Genomic DNA, 27,059 nt, shown 5'->3' on the forward strand with positions numbered 1-27,059 from the left:
GATCCTGCTGTCACTTGTAGAGTCCTCCCGATAGCGGAGGATGGCGATGTTATCGCCTCTGCTGCGGTCCCTGTCGCTCTCCACTTCCTGTCCTGATGCAGGGGCGGCCCAGTCAGTCAGTCACTGGTCTTGGTGGTGCCCCGCCTCTCCCCTTAAACCTTGAAGCAACCTTACGGGCAGTCGCCTTCAGATTCTGCTTCTTCATTTGTTAGTATTTTATTAATTACCCAAGTTTTATTAATTCAGCAAAAACTAAACCTAATCTGAAGTCGCCCCCGCGCTGGTTACAGGCTGCGAGGGTTTTTATTAATTAGCGATCGGCCAAACGTGAACAGGAGCGAGCTGCTGCCAGACCCCCTTTGGCAGCCTCTAATCTCCTGCGGAAACAATCGAGCAGGCCTGTTGCAATGCAGCATGCCCAATCCTTCTGGCGCCCTGCTCGCGGCCTCCTGCACACTGGCGTGCTTGCCCCGGGTCTCGTAGCTCTCGGTGACCTTGAAGGTTGAGCTTTATATAACGCTGGGCTTAGTTCCCGCTTAACATGGCATGAATCGCTGTTTGCCATGTCACGTCCAGCGCAGGTAACGGTGTTATTTCCACAATCAGTATTTAAGTTTAACCCTATAGGTGCCACCTTCTGCTGCGTTCCTCTGCGCAGTAATCTTGGTCCTCTGCCACCATGTAAAGTGAGCCGTCGGTACTGCCTCAGACGGGGGCCGCAGACCCCCATAGGGCCATAGTAGGACAAGGCTGCCTTTTTATAACAACTATTTTAAATGGCCTGGACTCATGCGCAGCTATTTTGAGCGAGGTGGGATTAGTCACATGCAAGGCCGGGACATCCGATACTCCTTTACTCGCCTTGTCGGGCAGGGTCACAGATCTGTTGTGTCTCATATTTATTGAATGCCTTGGGGCCGCAGTGGACAGAGCGCTCGTCTGATTCCTTCAGTCTTTGTCAGAGTTAAAGGGGTAGAATACTGACGACCTATCGTCGGGATAGGTCATCAATAGCTGGACGGTGGGGGTCTGACTCCAAGCACCCCCGCCGATCAGCTGTTTGGGGAGGGCACGTCACATTGTAGGACAGTGACCTCATGGTCGTCAGTCACATGACCTGGGTGCAGCTCGTTGCCATTTATGTGAATGGGCCTGGGCTGCAGTACCAAGCACAACCACTATACAATGACTGGCGCATCACTCACCGGAGGGTCGCAGCCTCTTCAAACGGCTCAGAAGGTGGACCTCCACCAATCGGACACCGGTGACCTCTCCGCAGGATAGCTCGGCAATGTTCTACCCTTGGAAAAACCCTTTCATATAATGCAGATTTATATACTTTATACAGAAGGAAATTCATTACAATGTCCAGGCTGGGGTGAAAGCCAGTACTGGAACCAGTCAGCAAGCTGGTCACCCTGCCCTGGCCAAGACGTTGTAATAGGAGGAAAGGAACCTTGCATACATGTATCGTTACATGACCCGTACCTACCTGTATTGGTCGTGAGGGGTGAGTGTCTTTCATTCTGTAGTAAACATATTGTCTTACTGTCCTGCGCAGCTGCTGACTGACATTGAGCACTGCTAAGCCGCCTGTCAACATAAACGTTCACACGTTTCCCTGTCATCCAGCTGGACTCGCTGGTAGTTACAGCCATCAGCTGTACAGTCACCCCCAATACTCCTCGTACTCGGGTAAACCCCAAAAGTACATGTGCGTCTAAGGAGCCTCAGTGAGTATTAGAGCTCGTCACAGTACGGAGCCCCAGTGAGTATTAGAGCTCGTCACAGTACGGAGCCCCAGTGAGTATTAGAGCCCATCACAGTACGGAGCCCCAGTGAGTATTAGAGCTCGTCACAGTACGGAGCCCCAGTGAGTATTAGAGCTCATCACAGTACGGAGCCTCAGTGAGTATTAGAGCTCGTCACAGTACGGAGCCCCAGTGAGTATTAGAGCTCATCACAGTACGGAGCCCCAGTGAGTATTAGAGCTCGTCACAGTACGGAGCCCCAGTGAGTATTAGAGCTCATCACAGTACGGAGCCTCAGTGAGTATTAGAGCTCGTCACAGTAAGGAGCCTCAGTGAGTATTAGAGCTTGTCACAGTAAGGAGCCCCAGTGAGTATTAGAGCTCGTCACAGTAAGGAGCCTCAGTGAGTATTAGAGCTCGTCACAGTAAGGAGCCTCAGTGAGTATTAGAGCTCGTCACAGTAAGGAGCCTCAGTGAGTATTAGAGCTCGTCACAGTACGGAGCCTCAGTGAGTATTAGAGCTCGTCACAGTACGGCGCCTCAGTGAGTATTAGAGCTCGTCACAGTACGGAGCCCCAGTGAGTATTAGAGCTCGTCACAGTACGGAGCCTCAGTGAGTATTAGAGCTCGTCACAGTACGGAGCCCCAGTGAGTATTAGAGCTCGTCACAGTAAGGAGCCTCAGTGAGTATTAGAGCTCGTCACAGTAAGGAGCCTCAGTGAGTATTAGAGCTCGTCATAGTACGGAGCCTCAGTGAGTATTATAGCTCGTCACAGTAGGCAGCCTCTGTGAGTATTAGAGCTCATCACAGTAAGGAGCCTCAGTGAGTATTAGAGCTTGTCACAGTACGGAGCCTCAGTGAGTATTAGAGCTTGTCACAGTACGGAGCCTCAGTGAGTATTAGAGCTCGTCACAGTAAGGAGCCTCAGTGAGTATTAGAGCTCGTCACAGTACGGAGCCTCAGTGAGTATTAGAGCTTGTCACAGTACGGAGCCTCAGTGAGTATTAGAGCTCGTCACAGTACGGAGCCTCAGTGAGTATTAGAGCTCATCACAGTACAGAGCCCCAGTGAGTATTAGTGCTCGTCACAGTACAGAGCCCCAGTGAGTATTAGAGCTAGTCTCAGTAAGGAGCCTCAGTGAGTATTAGAGCTCGTCACAGTACGGAGCCTCAGTGAGTATTAGAGCTCGTCACAGTACGGAGCCTCAGTGAGTATTAGAACTCATCACAGTACAGAGCCCCAGTGAGTATTAGTGCTCGTCACAGTACAGAGCCCCAGTGAGTATTAGTGCTCGTCACAGTACAGAGCCCCAGTGAGTATTAGAGCTAGTCTCAGTAAGGAGCCCCAGTGAGTATTAGAGCTTGTCACAGTACGGAGCCTCAGTGAGTATTAGAGCTCATCACAGTAAGGAGCCTCAGTGAGTATTAGAGCTCGTCACAGTAAAGAGCCCCAGTGAGTATTGGAGCTAGTCACAGTACGGAGCCCCAGTGAGTATTAGAGCTTGTCACAGTACGGAGCCTCAGTGAGTATTAGAGCTCATCACAGTAAGGAGCCTCAGTGAGTATTAGTGCTCGTCACAGTACAGAGCCCCAGTGAGTATTAGAGCTAGTCTCAGTAAGGAGCCCCAGTGAGTATTAGAGCTCGTCACAGTACAGAGCCCCAGTGAGTATTGGAGCTAGTCACAGTACAGAGCCTCAGTGAGTATTAGAGCTCGTCACAGTACGGAGCCTCAGTGAGTATTAGAGCTCATCACAGTACGGAGCCCCAGTGAGTATTAGTGCTCGTCACAGTACAGAGCCCCAGTGAGTATTAGTGCTCGTCACAGTACAGAGCCCCAGTGAGTATTAGTGCTCGTCACAGTACAGAGCCCCAGTGAGTATTAGTGCTCGTCACAGTACAGAGCCCCAGTGAGTATTAGTGCTCGTCTCAGTAAGGAGCCTCAGTGAGTATTAGAGCTCGTCACAGTACGGAGCCTCAGTGAGTATTAGAGCTCATCACAGTACGGAGCCCCAGTGAGTATTAGTGCTCGTCACAGTACAGAGCCCCAGTGAGTATTAGTGCTCGTCACAGTACAGAGCCCCAGTGAGTATTAGTGCTCGTCACAGTACAGAGCCCCAGTGAGTATTAGAGCTAGTCTCAGTAAGGAGCCTCAGTGAGTATTAGAGCTCGTCACAGTACAGAGCCCCAGTGAGTATTAGAGCTCGTCACAGTACAGAGCCCCAGTGAGTATTAGTGCTCGTCACAGTACAGAGCCCCAGTGAGTATTAGTGCTCGTCACAGTACAGAGCCCCAGTGAGTATTAGTGCTCGTCACAGTACGGAGCCCCAGTGAGTATTAGTGCTCGTCACAGTACGGAGCCCCAGTGAGTATTAGTGCTCGTCACAGTACAGAGCCCCAGTGAGTATTAGTGCTCGTCACAGTACAGAGCCCCAGTGAGTATTAGAGCTAGTCTCAGTAAGGAGCCTCAGTGAGTATTAGAGCTCGTCACAGTACAGAGCCCCAGTGAGTATTAGAGCTCGTCACAGTACAGAGCCCCAGTGAGTATTAGTGCTCGTCACAGTACAGAGCCCCAGTGAGTATTAGTGCTCGTCACAGTACGGAGCCCCAGTGAGTATTAGAGCTCGTCACAGTACAGAGCCCCAGTGAGTATTAGTGCTCGTCACAGTACGGAGCCCCAGTGAGTATTAGAGCTAGTCTCAGTACAGAGCCCCAGTGAGTATTAGAGCTCGTCACAGTACAGAGCCCCAGTGAGTATTAGAGCTCGTCACAGTACAGAGCCCCAGTGAGTATTAGAGCTCGTCACAGTACAGAGCCCCAGTGAGTATTAGTGCTCGTCACAGTACAGAGCCCCAGTGAGTATTAGTGCTCGTCACAGTACGGAGCCCCAGTGAGTATTAGAGCTCGTCACAGTACAGAGCCCCAGTGAGTATTAGTGCTCGTCACAGTACGGAGCCCCAGTGAGTATTAGTGCTCGTCACAGTACAGAGCCCCAGTGAGTATTAGAGCTCGTCACAGTACGGAGCCCCAGTGAGTATTAGTGCTCGTCACAGTACAGAGCCCCAGTGAGTATTAGTGCTCGTCACAGTACGGAGCCCCAGTGAGTATTAGTGCTTGTCACAGTACAGAGCCACCGTCTTGGGGCGCTCTGTACATTGAGGCGACTTGGGCTCCGCCAGTGATCACTGGTGGCCGATAGGTGCCGGGTAAACGGACTCTTCTGGATTATCTGACTGTAATAGAAACTGTATAAAACAATGAGCCCGGAGTATGTCAGCGTAAAATACCCTCCTGGGTTTCTCTGCTCAGTCTTGTAACAATATAACTGCAAAGCACAGATTCCGGCCGCGTGCATCCCGCGTCTCCCCTTCTGCAGGTCCTGCGCTATTTTACAAATGCGTGTTCTTGGCGCCGCGAGAATAGGGGCTGCGGCACAGACATACGGTGAGCTGTCTGCATCTTCTGTGTTCCCATTGAAATGAATGGGTCTCTGATTGTGGATAGGATGCAGACTGAACCACGAAGCCTAAATCTGTGAGCCCCCCATTGGTGGCTGCAGACCGCCAGGTATTTCCTCAAGGCTCTGTATAGAAAATAGTCCAGACCGCTCTAAACATCTGAGATCAATGAGAACCTAATCCTGGACCATTCTGGTGTAATCTGGACTGAAGGGAGCATGCATTACTGGAGCCTTATGCTGCTGTGGTTTTCAGGTTTCACATACACAGAGGATCCGTGGATTTCCTTGCTGAAGAGCTTATTAAGCGAGTCCAATTGATTTTTACTATATAACGGGGGCAGCAGATGGAGGAGGAGCTGTGCAAATGGCTCATTTAGGGTTTCAGTCATGCATCGAACACGGCTCCGCGCTGCAGCTAATCCATAAACGACAAGGATTTGTACTGGATTCCTGGGAATTGTCCACAGGGCAGCGTTTCAGGACGGATCTCCGTGTACTGGAGTTAGTGTGGCGTTAACGTCACTCGGGGTCTAATGGTCACTGCTGTCAGCTATGGCGAGCCTGTGAGACGCTCTGCGTTCCTATCCGTTCCTGGGAAAGCGGGGTGATGCCCTGTGCTCCCCAATGTGTCATTGTGCCATGCTCTTAGTGTAAAGTGTTTTTATATTACTTTGCAGCTTGTGTTTGGATGGAGGGAACGCCGTGTCATCTCCACTAAATACCACTGAAGTGTTCTGGCTTCTGACAAACCCTCTCATCTCTTGCAGTACAACAAACACCTCTTTGTGCACATTGGACAAGCCAATCACTCGTACAGCGACCCTCTGCTTGAACCCGTAGACATCCGCCAAATTTATGACAAATTTCCAGAGAAGAAAGGGGGCTTAAAGGAACTCTTCGGAAAAGGGCCGCAAAACGCATTTTTCTTAGTGAAATTCTGGGTGAGTTGACTGATGTGTGTATAAAGCATGTATTTTCTCCAGAGATGCTCGTGTATCGCTCCGTATTCGGCACAGTCGCCATTGCACTTGCAGTTTTGCTCCTTTGTGATCTTGACCTATAACATTGATGGCATTCCCTAGGATATTGGATGAGGTCCAACTGCTGGGACCCCACCGATCATGAGCCCAGGGCCCACTATGCTGCCTATGCTATACGTCTCTGTAATATGTGAGATCCACATCCAAAGTAACAGGAAACTAAGTGTGAACGAACGTAGACCCCCTCAGAGGTTAGACCGCACTCATCACGAGAACGAAGGGGTGTGGAACTCTGCAACTCCATTTAAAATTGTAATAGCCTTGTCTGTGTGTCGTGTCTAGCGGAGCAAATGAACGGAGCTGAGCCACGAGGCCGATCGGTGGGGGGTCTCGGTGGTTGGACTCGCTGATCCCACATTGATGGTAATCCTAGGTAAATACAACCAATACTTAAAGGGATTATCCCATCTTAGACAATGGGTCATATCGCTAGGATATGCCCCCATTGTCTGAATGGAGCCGGGGAGCGTTGTGGCTGCAGGACCCCGGGTTTCCCAGAGTCCGTCCACCACCAGGCGCAGCTTCCCGCTTCTCCCATTGAAGTGAATGGGAGCGCATGCGCGGCCACTGCTCCTATTCATATCTATAGGGCTGACGGAAATGGACGAATTCTGGATTTACACCAGAATTCTGTGCATGCCCCAACATGTATCCTACGTTTCAGAACCATAGTATTTTTGCCGCTGAGATGACGAAGAGGTCAGAGTGGCGATAACTAATACTGTTTAAAGTAAGACGGTGTAAACAGACTCGACAGCCTAAATATGGTGCAAGGCAGACCTTTAAAGATGGCGATCGCTCCGGAGCTGATGTCTGTGATCAGAGAGAACGCTGATAACCTGTCTGAGAGAGGGACTTCTGGAGCCCCGACGGCTCCTCCACCCTGAGATCAGGGGAGCTGGATATCTGCTGTAGTAGCCGCGAGCCTGCTAGAAGCTCCGATCCCTGCCACAGCCATGTGCCTATGGACCCCCCATAGGCTGCAATGGTCATCCATCGCAGTCTATGGGAGAAGCAATCAGACTAGGGCATGTTTTTAAAAAGCTTTTAAAAATAAATATGTATAAATTCAGATTCCCTTCCTTTTCCCTCATAATGAAATTAACACAAAAAAAAGAACATTTCCACTGTTGCGTCCTAAAATGCCCAAACTATTAAAATATAAACGTATGTATCCCATACAGTGAAAGCTGTAACGAAAAAAGACATAAAAGGACTGATTCACCTCCCCAAAAAATGAATAAAAAGTCATACATACTCCAAAAAGGTATCGATAAAAGCTACAGATCGCAGCTCAAAAAGTGAGCTCTCGCACCGCTCCGTAGGGTTAACTATAAGTTCTGAGAGTCAGAATAACGCGAGGCAAAGAAAGATTTGTTCCAAAGTTATTTATTTGTTTACTTCTTTTTCCAGTATTAAAACACTAGAAAAACTATATAAATGTGGCATAAAAACAAAACCCATAAAAACGTATCTTTTTTCAATTCCACCCCAATTGGAGATTTTTCCCGCTTCCCTCTACGTCGTATGCAACACTAAAGCGAGAACACGGTTAGACGTCCGGCAAGGCAGGGAGTGAAGAAGGGGAACGCGGTGGCTGAAAATCTCCTATGGGTTGGCTTAGTCTTATTCCAAAAATGTTTGAATATGCAGTTAGGCCACAACCTTTCTACAAGAAGTCGCTCTCCCTTTCAGACAAGCCGGCCTTGCAGCACGAGGCGTAAAAAGGTCAGAAAGCTTGGAACCCTGTAAACCCATTTGAGAAAAAATAACCTTCCATATAGTAAATCTGCCCATGTTTAAAAAAAAGCCAAATCTGATGGTTTCCTATTGGCCTTTCACATGATGTGCTCCGCTCCCGAACGGGACGCCAAACCCGTCTCATCATCACAAGCCTCCAGTGATTTGTGCCACAGTTAGAGCCTAGACTGGTCCGCCATCTTCCCTAGAAAACGGACTCCTAGGTGCAGTGAGCTTCTTGTGCACAGTGCCCTATATACAGGGCTGAAGGCCTCTATTGCCATTAAGCCGTGGATTGCATGCTGTGCTTACAACATGGCCGCTCATTGACAGGTTGCAGGAAAATCTCTGCTACTGACAGCCGAGCAAACACTTCTCAACTACTTCAGCTGCATAAATAGGATATTGTACGGAACTGTAAAACATTGCGCAGAACCCTCAGCAATTGGGTAGTACTCACATGCAGGGGCTGCTGTGTTGTTCACTGTCCTCCTGTGGATAACCGAGGAGATTTATGTATTAGGCGGTAGTGTATGAAACGGAGGACGCTGGGCATGAGCTGAGCGCAGGGAAGAATTAACCCCTACATAAGAGGACAATGCAGCGCCCCCCTTGGTAATAGATTTTGGGGTCAGCACCTGATGGGAGACTGTGGTGCAGGGTTCGGTATCAGATGGAGCTACATGTCTTTGTTTTGCAGGAATTTGCATTGCAAACGGGGGCAGCCTGTGAGAGCGCGGCCTCTTGTAATCAGAACGAGCCTTCGAGATTCTTTTAATGTAGTGGGGCTTATTCATGAAAGAGAATTTAGACAAGGAGCCGCTTCCATTGATTGCATTCAACAGCGGCGTGCTTGGAGGGAATGGGATACAGGGCAAAGCTGGGAGCATCCTGTGATGGGTATACATATGGAAAACCAAAAATGACCTTATTGTACAAGCGTCTGGTGCCAGGCAGCCCTCAGGTGCATTATTGTTCTGAGGACAGAGGCATAATTAGACTAGATGGGAGCGGGCATCGCAAGCGCTCATCACTTCAAAGCCTCCTCAGTATAAAGGGTTTGTCCAAGAGAGAGGCCTCTGCTGCCAGTCCGGTGTCGGTGCTCCTCGGTATTCCCTCCTTACATGCCATTATGTAAACGTTATTTTTTATTCATTTATTTTCAAGGTATTTTGGGATGGTGAATCCAAAAATGATTGAGTGGTTTTGCCAAATTGGCTCTAGTTTTTGAGATACTGGATGTCCCTCCAATAATGATGTAATCTCTTCCACTAGCTCAGTCAGCAAAACTTAAAAGGAGTCTGTCAGCAGTTCTGTTACGGAGTTGTGCAAGTTAAATGACCTAATCCAAAGTGATGATCCTTCTACCAGCCTAACGGAACAGGCCTGCGGACGCGCTGCCGCCAGGAGCACCAGTCCTCCATTTCTAGATTGACTTTTCTACTTGGGCATCAAAGTGGATATTCTGGCATTCATAAGGGTAAGGCTACTTTCACACTAGCGGCACGGACTTCCGGCAGGCTGTTCCGTTGGGTGAACAGCCTGTCTGATCCGTCCTGCCGCTAGTGAACGTGTACCCCCAGACTGCTGCTCCGTCCCCATTGACTATAATGGGGGCGGTGTGGAGTTCCAGTGGAGGCACGGCCGCACATGGCGAGAGGCTGCCGGAATAAAACTACCACGTCCTACATTTATTCTGGCAGCCTCTCGCCGGAACTCAACACCGCCCCCATTATAGTCAATAGGGGCGCTGCCGCGCCTCGCCGGAACTCCACAACGCCCCCATTATAGTCAATAGGGGCGCTGCCGTGACAGTCCGGAGGCACACGATCGCTAGTGGCAGGACGGATCTGACAGGCTGTTCACCCGACGGAACAGCCTGCCGGAGGTCCGTGCCGCTAGTATGAAAGTAGCCTAACCTGAAAAAAGCCCACATGAAAATTTTAAGATGCAGATAAAATATAGGCTTGGTTTATTCATTGTTATACATGGGAGCTGAAGGGTTATCTAGTATTACAAATCTCTATGGCACTTGAGTTTTCGTGTGGGTTTTTCATACAGTGATGTGGCGGGGCAAAGCAAGACCAATGGAGGACACAGTCCATGGGAAAACAAGGCTGTAGGTGCAGAGGACATCTTCAACCAGCCAGTCATGACCTGGTAAACCACTCTCCCCGCACTCCATATACCGCTAGGATTGATGAGGGTTTCAAATCCATTTAGAAGTCTCTCTCGAATTTACTATTCACGAAACGATGTTGCAGCGTCCATCCGGTGCAGCGGAGTCTCACGTGTCGGGAGCTTCATGGGTGACCCAAACGCAGACAAGGAACCAGCACTAATGAGCACACGGGCGCTCCCTCCATAGCCGCTACTCGGAGCTCCAGATGAGCTTGGTGCGGAGTAAGGGGAGGTCCTGAGGCAGATGGCAGACTACCGCGGGAGCCTAGAGAAAGTCCTACAAACTGCCCTTTCCTATACATGAATTGTGATTAGGCCAGCTTCACACTAGCGCGCAGGCTGTTGGGCAGCGGTATTTGTCCGGCCAGTTCTTGGCATATTTGCTGGGTTGCTACTGGATCTCTGCCGATCCCCATTATAGTTAACGGGGTCGGGGGGCATTCAGGCAGCGCTGGATCTCTGAACGCCAGTGAGAAAGTAGTAGCCTTACTCTTTTCTGATGGGGAGGACAGGCGGGTGCGCAGGATCCCCATTGCTGCGTTTCCATCGTTTAAGTCCGGGTGCAGCTGGCAATTGGCAGTCACCCACATGTGGATCCTGACGCCACGCTGCTCCTTGTATGGGACACACTTATAATTCCATAATTTCATATCTTCACTTTTGTATGAATTGACGCCATTTCCATGTGACTGGTTCCATTATTTGCATGTTTATTATCTGAAAAAAATAAAAATAAAAGCCTATTACAGCCGATGTTCTGAATTGGCACCACAGTTACCCTAAATGTGCCATAAATAAAATGATATTTCCACTTTATTACTCGGCCCTGTGATTTTACATTAGACGTGCAGCTTGTTACAATCTCGCCACATGATTTCATCTCAGTTGCACGTTGTCACCACTAGGCGGCGATCTGTATCCACTTGTTTCCTATTGCACCGTATAAGGGCTTGTTCACACTGCAGCATTTGATCAGTATATGTGTGTAAGTATATATAATTTTATATTTTATTTTTTGCCAAGAGCATGCCTGGATCTTGTACATGAAGAACATCGTTTTTGCATTACTCCTGAGGAAGCACATACGAATTTGTCTTAAAAGCCTCTGGTTAGTTGAGAAAAGAATAGAATGGCTGTGGCCCTTTAAATGTGAGGAGAGCAGAGAGTAGCACTGCGGAGGAGATGTTCTGCGGCTGCCATGTCCGGCTTCTCTGTTAGAACAGTCATTATCACCCGATGCTTTCCCGCTCGGCGACGCGCTACAGGTTGCCAGATGTGTGTTTTCCTAGCACCATGGGCAGCCCCATCAATCAATATGTCTTAAGCATGGAAGAATCTGACACCTTTTAAATGGTGTTCCATTTCTCTCTGTATAAATTGGCCATCGCCGGTCCCTGCGTAAAGTGTCCTGGTATCAAAAGAAACGGGGATGTGCTTCCCTGCAATTACCCGGTAATCACAGAGAGGAGTAATTGGGCCATAGGTGAGACGTGCCGCCCTGTGCATCGCATTTATACACTCCCCGCTTCTCCGCACAGCGTGCACAATCCCACAAACTACTCACTCGCGACGCCACGCGTTTTAGCCTTTGTGTTTGGTAAAGGATGAAAGATGTCTCTTGAAGGGAAGTAGCCGCCGCTGTCATTAGCTTTTCTCTGACTGGTCAGCTGTGGCGTCCCGTATACCCTTAGTCCTGCCATATCTAGAAGCCGTTTGGATTACGGGCACAGATTTGGGGAAGCGTTTCCCCCTGACAATCGCTTGCTCATTAGTGGAGGAGACCGCTGCTATTGCAGTGATCTCCTCTACAGCATGAGGGGGAGCGATCGCCATGCAATCACTCATTCACATGCCTTCTAGTGTTTTGCTGGCGGCAGGTCGCTATTAGACGGCACGATCTGCAATCGGCGGCAGCGTTACCCTGAACGCTCAATAGCGATTATCGTCCGAAATATCGTCCAGCGTAAGACAGGCTGTGTCTGGTTAGTAGCCCCTGCAAGAGAGAGATGAGCCGGTGTGAGCCCCATAAGACCTTCTGTCTGTTCAGAAAAGTCTCCCCTCATCTGTATGATTTACTAAATGGAGCCGCAAGATCCGTAAACAGCAACTAACCAGCTTGTTGACCGATTTATTATTATTTTTCCCTACACAGAGAATAATTGAACATAACATTATAACCTATGGCACTGTTCTTACTTCCAAATACTGTCACTTTGTATAGACCCAGTACTTCTCATAGCTGAGGGTTTGTTACAGTTGTGTCCGGTCAGTCACAGTGGAGATTTGTGCTGCTGCTGGATTTACAACGTATCCGTGTAAGTGGAACGTCTTGTGCGGTAATCCCAGCGCGGCCGTACAAGAAAAGGTAAAGCGGATGGCGGATAACGATCGCTATATTATACATTTAAGAAGCCTGTGTAGTATATAACGGGCTGCACGCAGCACAGTGCGCTCACCACAGTATACGCCGGCTTTCTAGAAAAGCCCTGCAGTGCCCCCTGCTGGACGTACAATGCACAGCGCTCGGCCACGGTTTACACACATTATGTTGCCGCCATGTTTATTTTCTTCTCTGCAGAAAGTGATTTATTGACAGACGGACGACGTACAGGACATGGTCCTGGTAGGTTTTCATCACAAGTAACATGGACAAAGTTGCATACGTTTTTTTTCAATAGACATGTCCGAATATAACCCGGAACCTGTGATCCGCCATTAGTTACTGCTCTTGTGGGTTCTGGTTTCTAATAGCAGCATAGAAAGACTTGCGTCGTACGATGTATGCTAACGCGTTTCAGGGCGCGGGTGTGTATATTGCTGTACTGGTAACGACATTCTGCCGAGGTCTGACCATATTGTCTGTGATACAATCTGGACTTTTCATTCCTCCACAGGCCGACCTAAACTGCAATATTCAGGATGACGCCGGGGCATTTTACGGGGTAACAAGTCAGTACGAAAGCTCAGAAAACATGACCATCACCTGTTCCACTAAAGTCTGCTCCTTTGGTAAACAAGTGGTGGAGAAAGTGGAGGTAAGTCGCAGTATCCGAGTGTGAACGAGGCCTAAGGCTCCGTCACAGGATCGTTAGCGCCTCTTTCCTGCTACAGTATGGCTTGTTACATCTTACATGTATGGCATATTACTATCGGGTCCTTTATTATACTTGCTCATGTAGCGCTGACATAACCCGCAGCGCTGTACAGACAGTGTCACTCCCTGTCCCCAGGAGCTCACAATCTAAGGTGGGAGGAAACCGGAGGAAACCCAGGCAAACACGGGGAGAACATACACACTCCATGCAGATGGTGTCCTTGGTAGGATTCGATTAACCATAACCCATTAAGGCTACTTTCACACTTGCGTTCGGTGCGGATCCGTCTGGTGATCCGCACCTATAATACAAACGCTTAGATCCGTTCAGAACGGATCCGTTTGCGTTACCATGAACAAACGGTAATGATGGTGCAAACGGATCCGTTTTGACTTTTTACATTGAAAGTCAATGGGGACGGATCAGTTTGAAAATTGAGCCATACTGTGTCAACTTCAAACGGATCCGTCCCCATTGACTTCCATTGTAAGTCTGGACGGATCAGTTTGCCTCCGCACGGCCAGGCGGACACCCGAACGCTGCAAGCAGTGTTCAGGTGTCCGCCTGCTGAGCGGAGCGGAGGACAAATGGTGCCAGACTGATGCATTCTGAGCGGATCCTCATCCACTCAGAATGCCTTAGGGCAGTACAGATCCGTTCGGGGCCGCTTGTGAGAGCCTTCAAACGGAACTCGCAAGCGGAGCCCCGAACGCTAGTGTGAAAGTAGCCTTCAGGGGTAGTCCACTTTCCTATATTGATGACCTATTATCAGGAAAGGTCATCAATATCTGATGGGCAAGGGTCCGACTCCTGGCATCCCTGTCGATCAGCTGTTTAACCCCTTCAGGACATCGGCCCTACATAGTCACTGGGTTTTCTGATAATTTTTAACAGTAGACACCTGGGGCTAATATCTGTGATCGGCAATAACGCCAATCAGACATATAACCCCTCAGATGCTGTGCTCAGTTGTGACCGTGGCAGCGGTGCACTCCTGGGGCCCTAATGGCTCCTACTACCTTGTGGTATCCTCTGAGGCCTCTACAGCAGTAGTTACTATGGCGGACGGCAGGTGGCGGGGCAGGAACATGGCACAGCTCTCATAGGCCGTAAGGCTGATTCTTCTATACCAGGGGTGCACAACCTGCGGCCCGGGGGCCACATGCGGCCCTTGATACCATTCTGTGCGGCCCCCAACCATCTGGTAACAGACATGTATGCCTATGTCTTGTGGCTGCTCACAGTGTAGTTCTGCGTTTAGATGGGAGTCCTGGAAGTGTAACTAGACATTAATGCTATATAATGTGCGTTCAATCTGCCGAAGTACAATATTTCAGTTGTTAATACACCTTTAAATTTTAATTTCGGCCCTCGTCATTGGTTCATTCTGGCAATGTGGCCCCCAACCAGGAAACGTTGTGCACCCCTGATCTATACCATCTAACAGTTGCTTGTTTGAGTCCCCTAAGGCCTCATTCACATGCTCAATCTTTTTTTTTAAAAACATTTATACCAGTTAAAGGCTATGGAGATATTCACTTGGCCATTTTTCTATATTAAAGTAAAAATAAATCAAAATTAAAAGGGCAGATTCACTTTTTCACATCTACCCCCCCCCCAAAAAAAAATCAAATTAATGTCAACATTTAAATTTTTATTTTTTTTTATAAAAACACAAAAAAAAATAAACAATACAAATGTGGTATTTCTGAAATCACTGACCCAGATCATAAAAATGAAACCCATAATCCTGGAAAAATTGTTTGTTTTTTCCCAATTTTACCCAATTTATGATTATATTTTCCAGCTTCCCACTACATGGTATCCAGTATAAAATTTTGCCATAAGAAAGTCAAAAAAAAAAAAAAACAGCCCTCGTAGGCTGTGTGAGCAGAAAGAGTAAAAAAGGTTATGGCTCTGGGACGGCAGGGAGCAACAAACACAAAAATCCCCCTGTCCTTAATGGGTTAAAGAGACTGCTCATCGTCGGGGGTGGCGGGATCGGACCCCCACTGATTTGATATTGATAGACTCTCTCGGCACTCAGAATGTGAAGGATGGAACCAATTCATGTTTTTATTGTGAGAAAAATAAATGTCCACTGAATATACAATGGCAGACGTTTCGGTCCATATGTGGACCCTTCCTCAGCGGTTAAATCTGTGGCATGCAATATGAAACGCACATATCTGCGGGTAATTCATGTGCAGACTCCTCAATGTGGGAAACCAGACAACCCCTTTAAGACTGTGGTATTTTTTTGTTTAAACCTCCCCCACCCATCATCCTCCTTGTACCTCAACACTGTCATCCTGCTGCCCCCCAATACTGTGGTAGAGCCAGACAGTCCGCCATAATACCATGCTCCCAAACTGTCCTCAATGGTAATGGCGTTCCCTACAGCGGGGTTCCTCCCACCTGCCGGTCATGTTTTCGGGATTTCCTTAGTATTGAGGTGATATAATTCGTGTCCATCCATCAGGACATCCAGCAGGTATTCATTCTGTGGGATATTCTCAGATGGCCCCCTCTGTCTTATTATAGTATAGAATGGCCCCCTCTGTCTTATTATAGTATAGAATGGCCCCCTCTGTCTTATAGTATAGAATGGCCCCCTCTGTCTTATTATAGTATAGAATGGCCCCCTCTGTCTTATTATAGTATAGAATGGCCCCCTCTGTCTTATTATAGTATAGAATGGCCCCTCTGTCTTATTATAGTATAGAATGGCCCCTCTGTCTTATTATAGTATAGAATGGCCCCCTCTGTCTTATTATAGTATAGAATGGCCCCTCTGTCTTATTATAGTATAGAATGGCCCCTCTGTCTTATTATAGTATAGAATGGCCCCTCTGTCTTATTATAGTATAGAATGGCCCCTCTGTCTTATTATAGTATAGAATGGCCCCCTCTGTCTTATTATAGTATAGAATGGCCCCCTCTGTCTTATTATAGTATAGAATGGCCCCCTCTGTCTATTATAGTATAGAATGGCCCCCTCTGTCTTATTATAGTATAGAATGGCCCCCTCTGTCTTATTATAGTATAGAATGGCCCCCTCTGTCTTATTATAGTATAGAATGGCCCCTCTGTCTTATTATAGTATAGAATGGCCCCCTCTGTCTTATTATAATATAGAATGGCCCCCTCTGTCTTATAGTATAGAATGGCCCCCTCTGTCTTATTATAGTATAGAATGGCCCCTCTGTCTTATTATAGTATAGAATGGCCCCCTCTGTCTTATAGTATAGAATGGCCCCCTCTGTCTTATTATAGTATAGAATGGCCCCTCTGTCTTATTATAGTATAGAATGGCCCCCTCTGTCTTATTATAGTATAGAATGGCCCCCTCTGTCTTATAGTATAGAATGGCCCCCTCTGTCTTATTATAGTATAGAATGGCCCCCCTCTGTCTTATTATAGTATAGAATGGCCCCTCTGTCTTATTATAGTATAGAATGGCCCCCTCTGTCTTATAGTATAGAATGGCCCCCTCTGTCTTATTATAGTATAGAATGGCCCCCTCTGTCTTATTATAGTATAGAATGGCCCCCTCTGTCTTATTATAGTATAGAATGGCCCCCTCTGTCTTATTATAGTATAGAATGGCCCCCTCTGTCTTATTATAGTATAGAATGGCCCCCTCTGTCTTATTATAGTATAGAATGGCCCCCTCTGTCTTATTATAGTATAGAATGGCCCCCTCTGTCTTATTATAGTATAGAATGGCCCCCTCTGTCTTATTATAGTATAGAATGGCCCCCTCTGTCTTATTATAGTATAGAATGGCCCCTCTGTCTTATTATAGTATAGAATGGCCCCTCTGTCTTATTATAATATATATAATGGCCCCCTCTGTCTTATTATAACATATAGAATGGCCCCCTCTGTCTTATTATAACATATAGAATGGCCCCCTCTGTCTTATTATAATATATAGAATGGCCCCCTCTGTCTTATTATAACATATAGAATGGCCCCCTCTGTCTTATTATAATATATATAATGGCCCCCTCTGTCTTATTATAACATATATAATGGCCCCCTCTGTCTTATTATAATATATATAGAATGGCCCCCTCTGTCTTTCTATATATAATTTCCTCCTTGGTATCCTTTCTTGTCTGTGGTATTGATAATGCTGCCACCCCCGCAGTGCCCCCAGTACCTGCCTGCCTTATGGTACTTACATTTAAATACATACTCCTCTCTCTCCGTCTCCTCTTGTGGCCAGAGTTTGGGCATCCCAGCGCAGGAGGTCATGGAGGGGACGGGAGCCATAGGACCCGGTGGCCCTCAGTGAAATGCCTGCTGCTTGGCGCCCCCTGCATTTTGCCCTCCGGGGCAATGGCACCCCGGGCCCCCTACGCTATGCCACTGTGCGCTGATACCTATTATTTATATATATCTCTATCTATATAACATTTTTTACATAAATAACAGTTTGCAAATAAAAAGGGCAATTTTATTTATTCAAACCAATAATTTTTATTTTTTTTTCCAATATTTTTTTTATTACTACTTAAAGGGGTTGTCCGACCTTGGAGCCAACAACCCCTGGGGTCCTCCTCCGCCTGTCTGCAGTCCCTCTGCTGCTCCATCCCCTGCTGGGCTGCGGCTTAGTCCCTTGACTGCAGCAGCCAATCCCTGAGTTAGGGGGTCTTGTGTTCAGGGAAGCACCCCAGAGGTTGTCAGCCTCAAGGCGGGTTGGCCCCTTTAACTCCTAATGGGGGATGTGTGCATCAATCCTCTGACTGGCTATAGATGCTGCATGTTGGGGAAAGGTGCAGAAACCAAAACCCCTTTGCTTCAGTTATTGGTCGGGGTCCCAATGCCCCCCCCCCAGATCCAGCGCTCTCCCCCACAGACCATAGAAAACCGTTTACATCCTGCTGTTTCTCCTCTGCAGACAGAATACGCAAGGTTTGAAAATGGCCGATTTGTGTACAGGATAAACCGCTCTCCGATGTGTGAATATATGATTAACTTCATCCACAAACTGAAGCACCTCCCGGAGAAGTACATGATGAACAGCGTGTTGGAAAACTTCACTATTCTGTTGGTAGGTATGATCTGTGCTCTGCCTGCAATGTATGACATGACCACTGGGGGGCACCATCCTCCGCAGTCTGTGCAGCTACTGGGGGAGCGGAGGCCGAAACGCAATGGCCCAGTTATACATTCATTTGGGGAGCACGTCCCAAAGGTTCATGGCTGAGGTGTCCTACCTGAAACGCCTGAGGTGTCCTGGAGGCCGCCGGTGGTTTAACTTTGCACTGATCATATTTCCATTTTCTTTTCCAAGGTGGTAACAAACAGGGATACGCAGGAGACTCTACTGTGCATGGCGTGTGTATTCGAGGTGTCAAACAGCGAGCATGGCGCACAGCATCATATCTACAGGCTGGTAAAGGAATGACCGCAGACCGCCGTTCACTCCGTACACTAGACACACACTAAAAACTTCACAACGGACACTGACTAAACCTCAACACTAGTGGCAGCGCCTACGGCCACCCAGCGTTCCTCCGCTCTGTTTATTTCCGTGACGTCATTTCTAATATGTTTATAAATTAATTGTATCTGTGAAACATTACGGTTTGTAAAGATTTCTTAAAAAAAAAAAGAGGAAAAATTTAAAAAAAAAATAACTGAGGGGAAAAAGTCCAAACTCCGGCAGCGCGGGGAAGACTTGCTGTTGCCTTGCAGAGCGATCGCACAGCACAGTTATCCAGCAGTGACATGGTTAATGGTGCCACAGCTACGTTATGTAGACTTCTGAGTTTGCGGCGATGGTTAAATGTAAAGGAATTTTAAGAAAATAAATCGTTGGAAAAAATAGAGCCGATAACGGATTTACATAAAAATGTATGAATGTAAACGGACGCTTCAAGACGTTAACCTTTCTAACGAGGGGACGCGGAAGGACGAATGTAAGAACCTAAATTATTTAAAGAAGAAAAATTGTGTTTTTCTTTTCAAACCAAATGATCTATTTCTTCAGATGTGCCTGAAACGAGGCGGGAGGTTTTCTAGAATCTGTTTTTATTTTCCGGTTTTAGCTCATCTTTTAGTCCAGGACACTATTTTAACGAGGAATCGGTACTGCCGTCTGTAGCCAGACCTGAGCGTAGAGAGCTGTACTAACAGAGTTTAGGAGAGAGGTGGCTTATTTTGCAATAAGTTTTTTTTTATTGTTTTTATGTTAACTTACAAAAATGTCCTTTTTAATGTTAGATATATTTTTTTTAATACCAGCCTCCTATTGTATCGGAGTGGAGTGAAATTATATCTGCTGGCGGGAGGGAAGGAGCGCTACAATAATGGCGGCTTCTAGAGGCGACAGATCTAGGAGGTTGGGAGGTGCAGTTCATGGTGGATATCCCAAAGTCTGCTCCTGCCCGAAATATGGGAGATGAGTGAACCGGGCGAGCGCAGAGAGTCTCCTCCGGCGTCTGTGCACGTGATGACACTGGACTAGATTACACTGAGCATGCGCAGGAGGCTGCACCATGCCGAAAGGACGGGTGGGTGAGGCTAGCCATTTACTGTATCATAACCACGTGCCCTGGTGCCAAAAACCAGCACAGGCATTACATACAAACAAAAGAAACAGCAAGAACAAAGGTAATCTATACATCAGAAACAATACACAGCGAGGAACGGAAAACCATATGAAAGTGGCCGACCCCATTACATCCACAATACCTGGAGCTGCTCCTAGAAGCAACCAAGGGGAAATGGAGAAGAAAAAGGCCTTATTATGTTATTAGGGAGTCCAGGGGTACGACCCAAGTGGGCAGATGGCCCCATGCAGCCAGTGTCTGACCTGCATGATTTGCGGTAAAATCATGCGGCCATTGGTTGCTGCGGGTGGATGTGGCTGGCTGCATGCTGCCGGCTGCACCGCCTTAGGGTACATCCACACAGTCAGGTTCCTGCATGCAGTTCTGGAAGCCAAAATCAGGAGTGGATGATAAAAGGAGAGGGAGTATAAAGGACAGACACGATGCCTCCTCTTTATTGGTTTTGGCTACATCAGGAAAGCTGATGGTGCGGCCGTGCCCGTAGGGTTCATGCCCACTGCTGTAGTACAGTAATGCTGGAGGCTAGTGAGGACCTGAGGGTTCATGTAAGGTCCCTCTACCTCCCGTCAGAGGAGAATAATTCCACTTCAGCTCCTGATCCGCCGCTGGTCCGTGAGGTCTGACACTAACCGCCTGTGTAATCCTTCTTATTAACACAAACGTGTTGGGATTTATTACTGGTTCTTTCAAGCACTTGTATTTTCTGACAAACACTACTTTTTGAAAGCTGACTGTTTTCTATGTGATATATTGATGACCTTTTACTATGAATATTCAGCCATAATTGTTGAAGCATCAAAAGAAAAAAAAAATCATCCAGAAAAGCAACAATCTGCGCTGCAGAGCGTGTCCTGGTGAAGGGCACCTGTCCTGCGCAGAGCGTGTCCTGGTGAAGGGCACCTGTCCTGCGCAGAGCGTGTCCTGGGGAAGGGGCACCTGTCCTGCGCAGAGCGTGTCCTGGTGAAGGGCACCTGTCCTGCGCAGAGCGTGTCCTGGTGAAGGGCACCTGTCCTGCGCAGAGCGTGTCCTGGGGAAGGGCACCTGTCCTGCGCAGAGCGTGTCCTGGGGAAGGGCACCTGTCCTGCGCAGAGCGTGTCCTGGGGAAGGGCACCTGTCCTGCACAGAGTGTCTCTGAACGGCACGTCGCCTGCAGAGTGTGTCCTGGTGAAGGGGCACCTGTCGTGGCGTTCAGACACTCTGTGCAGATCGCCTGCAGAGCGTGTCCTGGTGAAGGGGCACCTGTTGTGGCGTTCACAGACACTCTGTGCAGATCGCCTGCAGAGCGTGTCCTGGTGAAGGGCACCTGTCCTGCGCAGAGCGTGTCCTGGGGAAGGGGCACCTGTCCTGCGCAGAGTGTCTCTGAACGGCACGTCGCCTGCAGAGCGTGTCCTGGTGAAGGGGCACCTGTCCTGCGCAGAGTGTCTCTGAACGGCGCATGTCCTGGTGAAGGGCACCTGTCCTGCGCAGAGTGTCTCTGAACGGCACGTCGCCTGCAGCCGCAGACAGTTCTGGGACAGCCTTAAATTCTCTTAACGTTCCTGAAAGTGTCCTGTAACTGAGCGCTTTTATAAGCTGGAAAGGCTTCGTCGATCATCCGTAACTTTATATTCTAGATTGTTATTCAGAGCTGCCAAAGCATTTCCAGATGCAGTGCCTTAGAGCGTAGGAAACACCTCTATAAACCGTCCATCAAAAGTGTTGTACACATTAGTTTAATCATTTCTTAATGTCTGCTTTGTAGTTAAAGGGGTTCTCCGGGATCTTTATACTGATGGCCTCTCCGAACATGAGATTGGCGGGGAGGTCACGGCTTACCAAGCATAGCGCCATCCATTGTATGGTGGCTGTGCTCTGTATTGCAGCGCGGCTCTAATCACTTGAATGGGACTGCGCTACGTGACGGATGAACGTAACGTTACAGGCCTTGAGAGAGGCGTAAGTACTCAGAGTGCCGCGGCTTCTTCATCCACCAGAAGCGAGACCCCTGCCAAGCTGATATTGATAGGCCATCAATATGGAGATCCCAGAGAACCCCTTTAAGGTGCGTTCCCTTCAACAGGTGGGACGGCGTGGAGAAGCAGGAGGTGAAGCCTCATCCGCACATGAGCAGCATTTGAACAGGGGCTGAATTTCAGTTTATCACCTTTTGAACACCATTCTATATAATGAAAGTGGATCCCCCCGCGGTGCTGGACTGTTATCTACATGAGTGGTGCTGCCCATATGTAATGTTTTCCTGCTGTCAGTGCTTCAATCTGCGCTGAAATACACGTCCTGTGTGCGCTAATACAGGGACGCAGCCGAGCTGAACGCGGGGAAACGGGGAGCAGGAAAATAAAAGTAGCGACCTGCACCGCACCATGTATTACTGCAGATAATGGCGCAGCGTTGGGACTGATTCCCTTCATCTTTGCGCTACAGCCGGGGTTACAGCCGCACTTACAGTTCTACTGGCTGCTATTGCAAAAGTAACATTCCTGCTTCACAAGGTAAACTAAGCTCCTTCCAGGCAGGGGGAGGTTAGGGTATCCTGCCAGGGGTGAAAATGGCACCATCCATTACCCTGGGTTCACACCTGAGCGTTCTGAAAGGAGCGCTCTGTATGCGCGATTGTACCGGCGTTTACAATCGCGCATACAGAGACAAGCGAACGCCCATTGTCGCGCGTTCCCGAAAGTCTATGTACGGGAACGCGCGACAAAACGCCCCAAAGAAGCTCAAGAACTTTTTTGAGCGTAGGGCGTTTTTCAGCGCGTTCAAACGCGCTGTAAAACGCTCAAGTGTGAACCAGGGCCATAGGGAAGCATTGGTTGTCATGTGTTGAGCGTCTTACAGCGCGTTTGAAGGGGCTGTAAAACGCTCAGGTGTGAACCCAGCGTAAACCTAATAATTCACCAGAGGAAGCTCCTGTGGAGTGTTACATGGTGGTAACTCTAGATCCGGGCAGTCACTGTGTACATTAAAGAGGACCTCTCCCCATGTAATAACCATTCTGGAGTATTCTTACGGCTCCATGTTGTGCCGTTCCTTATTTCTACTAATAGTTATGAATGAATTGCTAGCAGTCTGCAGTAAGGGTACAGAGGGGTGTCACCAGTTGGGGGGGGGGGGTGTCCCTGCACAGACTGATTGTATCCGGTCAGTGCTGCTATTGTCAGACTGTGCAGGGACACCCCCCCCAACTGGTGACACCCCTCTGTACCCTTACTGCAGACTGCTAGCAATTCATTCATAACTATTAGTAGAAATAATCAAGGAACGGCAGAACATGGAGCCATAAGAATAGAGGCTCTAGAATTATTACATGGGGAATGCATGAAACCATGTCGGGAGCGGGAGAGTCCTCTTTAATGTACACAGTGAATGCACCAGCAGAACAGTGAGTGCAGCTCTGGAGTATGAACAGAGTTGCTCACCACACCAGTACAATATGGCTACCATCACGAGCGCACTGATGGACTAGGCTCCAGCGATCGTCTTATGTTTATGGGTAACACGGGCTGTAACGCGATCAGTGACCTGTTGTTTATATGGCCCTTGTGAAATGGTGTTCAGACGGTAAACTGGTTTCACACTCGTCAGCATGCTGCTCCATTGTGTCTCCTGCCGCCACTAATCGGCTCCTGATTTCTATGAATTGAGACGTTATTTCACATTTGCGATAGTTACTTTTTCACGCCTCCTCCTCCGCCCTTATTTCATGGCTTAGTTTGTACTTGAAATGGGCATCTTTTTTAGATTTGTATGTTTTTTAACAATTTCAGTCTTTCTGATACAGCCATATGCATTGGATAATGATCAATATTCACAACGCAAAAATAAACCATCCCCCAAACCCTGCAAACACAAACAGGCGGCGGGGTTCCGAGATTCATATCTGTAGCTGCTTTCTGACCAAAAGGTTTTGCAACCTAGACTGACTGTGCCTTTGATTTTGGATGTTCCAGCTTATAAAAGTGCTGCAAAAGACAAAAAAAAAATTATACAAATTTGTAGAAGACCAAAAAATGACTCGCAGATCACCATAATGCCTTCTGGTTGGATGGATATAGACATAAGGTAATTATGTGAATGATAATCTGTCAGGACGGACGCCATGGTCGTAGGTTTATGGCGGCCGGACAGCCGTGGTTGACATATCGGGGGGAAAAATATATTTCACATTGGTTGCATTTACCAGCTGAGAAAACGTGCTATACGGAATGCCTTACATAATCGGTGACTGTACGGCACCCATGGGTGTTGGGATTTATGTCTGTAGATCTTTAATCTGATGCCTTTTAATCAATGTAAAAACGAGTTGCCTTTCCATGGGCGTCTCCTGGTCACCTCGGCACAGGTATAGCAAAGTTGACAACCATTTTTTCCCTAAAAATGTTATCCCAATGTTAACCTGGTAACTCTATTTAAAGGGGCAGTCCCATCTGTGACACTGATGTCCTATCACTAGAGCACGCCATTACCACCTCTGGGACGCGGCCATTCTCCGTCACCGCTATGAGAGCCGGCTCGTCTATTTCCAACAGTCCCATAGCAGAGAATTGAGAGATGGCTGCACTTGCTCGGTGCGCTCTACATTCAGCCCTAGGAGACTCCCGAGAATAGTTCAGAGCACTCCCTTGGCTATTTTCGGAACGCCCATAGCGAAAAATGGAGACTACGCAGCGCATTCTCCTTCACTTTAGGGGCCCCGTCCTCTAGATAGGAATGAGTCCCAGAGGTGGGAGCCGCACACATCTGACAGGCCTTACCTAGTGATATGCCATCAATGGCCCAGAGGGTTTTCCTTTCCCTGGGGATCAGTACTTGCCTGGCGGATCCAGTGCTCTGGTTCTCGCTGCTGGTACACCGGAGAGGACTAGGATTGGTTGCAGCGGTCATGGGTTGTCAACGTGAGGTCACCGCTGCAGCCAGGTAAACGGCCTCACCGGGAAACCTGGAGGGACTGGATCTGCCAGGTAAGTACTTATTGCAGGCTGATGTCACCCCTCCCCCAGGGTCATCCTTCTGAAACCGGACAACCCCTTTAATCAGCATAGCCCCAAAATAAAGAAAAATGCCAGTAAATGCGTCCTCGAGTTTTCCTCTCCCAAGTTGTTACATTCTACTGTGCCATTTCTCGGGATTGCTGTAATAGCGGTCACTCAGCTTTCCTGGACTCGCAGCTCTGCTGGTCTATAGCGCCACAGAACTGAGCCGATTCGGGTTAATCCATCGACTTGTACATCATTTGTCATCAGCTCCAGTTGTGTAGCACAAGGTGGGAAAGGTCGGCACAGAGATGAATAGAGCACAGTGGGGGGGATCGATGCCAGGAGCGAAGGTCAAAACGTGCAACTCAATTCACCCCCCACCCCATGGACGTAATAATAACCAGTCTCGGCCACCATTCAACAGTAGCTTCAGATTTACATAGAACAGTAGTAGAAGCAACATAGGAAGTCGTCACTTTGTAAATAATTTACGGATCTTATACTGAATAATATCAGCCAGAATTACACTTCAGAGCTGTATTCATAATTCTGCTGGTTGTTTTTGGAAACCATCAGTATGCCTGTTGAGAGACACTACCCAGAGCTGAGGGGTTATGCAGAGGGAAGTTTATTTTTTGCTCAGATTACTGTATAAGTACCTGATGTAAAGTCTGGGCTTCCCAGAATGCAAACTACCAGAAACAGCTTTGTGCAATAATAAAACAAATTGAGCTTATTGAGTGCAGCTCTGGAGTATAATACAGGATAAGTAATGTATGTACACAGTGACTTTACCAGCAGAATAGTGAGTGCAGCTCTGGAGTATAATACAGCATGTAACTCAGGATCAGTACAGGATAAGTAATGTATGTACACAGTGACTGCACCAGCAGAATAGTGAGTGCAGCTCTGGAGTATAATACAGGATAAGTAATGTATGTACACAGTGACTGCCCCAGCAGAATAGTGAGTGCAGCTCTGGAGTATAATACAGGATAAGTAATGTATGTACACAGTGACTTTACCAGCAGAATAGTGAGTGCAGCTCTGGAGTATAATACAGGATGTAACTCAGGATCAGTACAGGATAAGTAATGTATGTACACAGTGACTGCCCCAGCAGAATAGTGAGTGCAGCTCTGGAGGATAATACACAATGTAACTCAGGATCAGTACAAGAGAATATAATGTTCTACCAAAGTTACTCCTCTTTCGACATCTTGTAAATAGTGTTCATAAGATGGGAAACCAGAGATGTGACTGCGTTGGTTATTGGGCAGCCTTCTGCAGTGTCTGGCTCTCGGACTCCTTTAACTAGATGTAGTAACTGCACAGTAGATTTTCTAACAACCTGAGAGGACGACTCGAGCTCGTATGGACTGGAGACTCTTTAATTACTAACCTCCACAAAGTACTGAAGGGACGGCCGGGGAAAATACCTATTTTTGGCCTTTTTTTTTTTTTTTTTTGACTGCTCAGACATTTCATAAATCATTTCTCCCACACTACTCAAAAATGAAGGTTTACATTGTCAGTACAAGCAAATGACTAGAGAAAACATATACTGTGATGTTAAAAAAATAAATAAAAAAAATACAAAAAAAAAATGGATGAGATTCTTCCTATGGAAGTAATTTCAGTTGTAATAACATGTTGCATAGATACAGGTATTGGCTCCTAGTAGATGCTTATTATTGGAGTCTACGCCCTGTGGTAATGGAACATGTTACTGACCCCCAATCCCAGGGAAAATGTTCCTCTTCAGTCAGGGGAATGACATGGCTGACCACAGACACTTTGGTATTTCATTTGGTTCCCTCCCCTCCCCCAGTGCCACTCGTCAATAATATAAACACTAAATCCTATAGGGGAGAGGGGTGGGTATGGGGGGGTCTGTCGAATATTATGTTTTACAGCTGCATTTCCCCCCTTCCTAGAGCATTCTGACTGCTAGACAGAGGGGGGGAGATAATCCTAAAAAATTCTAAAATGTGCCTCTAAAGAGAGAAAAAAAAATTATAAAAAAAAGTCAAACCTGATAGCCTTTACTGCTTAATATTACTATGTTGTGTGTAATAAACTGTTTGCCATAAGAATATGTTCACTTTGTAGATGAGTTCTAAGAAAGATTTAAAAAATCACCTTCTGTTTGTGTATTGTACAAAAAAAAGGAAAAACCATAAAAAGCGCCTGGTTTGTGTGATTTCTGCCTTTTCATATATGGTCGGTGGTCAA

General features: G+C 47.6%; 1 protein-coding gene and 1 long non-coding RNA gene across 7 annotated transcripts in view; one reads left to right on the plus strand and one right to left on the minus strand.

Annotated features, from left to right (window-relative positions):
- Nucleotides 1-21,194, plus strand: part of TEAD1 (TEA domain transcription factor 1) — a 142,205-nt gene extending 121,011 nt beyond the window's left edge. For 3 of the 6 annotated variants that reach the window (XM_044270675.1, XM_044270676.1, XM_044270679.1), the window contains 4 exons: nucleotides 5,976-6,149; nucleotides 13,064-13,204; nucleotides 18,174-18,326; nucleotides 18,570-21,194. In XM_044270675.1, the coding sequence (XP_044126610.1) occupies nucleotides 5,976-6,149; nucleotides 13,064-13,204; nucleotides 18,174-18,326; nucleotides 18,570-18,683 (582 nt within the window). In that variant the 3' untranslated portion in view covers nucleotides 18,684-21,194. The remainder of the gene's footprint in view (nucleotides 1-5,975; nucleotides 6,150-13,063; nucleotides 13,205-18,173; nucleotides 18,327-18,569) is intronic. The other 3 variants (XM_044270678.1, XM_044270680.1, XM_044270677.1) reach the window with 1 other exon arrangement.
- LOC122920885 overlaps nucleotides 9,938-27,059 on the minus strand; it is a 68,943-nt gene continuing 51,821 nt past the window's right edge. The window contains exon 4 of the long non-coding RNA XR_006386945.1: nucleotides 9,938-10,886. This is a non-coding gene — a long non-coding RNA (uncharacterized LOC122920885). The remainder of the gene's footprint in view (nucleotides 10,887-27,059) is intronic.

Source organism: Bufo gargarizans, chromosome 10 (genome assembly GCF_014858855.1).
Source record: "Bufo gargarizans isolate SCDJY-AF-19 chromosome 10, ASM1485885v1, whole genome shotgun sequence".
NCBI classification, from domain to species: domain Eukaryota; kingdom Metazoa; phylum Chordata; class Amphibia; order Anura; family Bufonidae; genus Bufo; species Bufo gargarizans.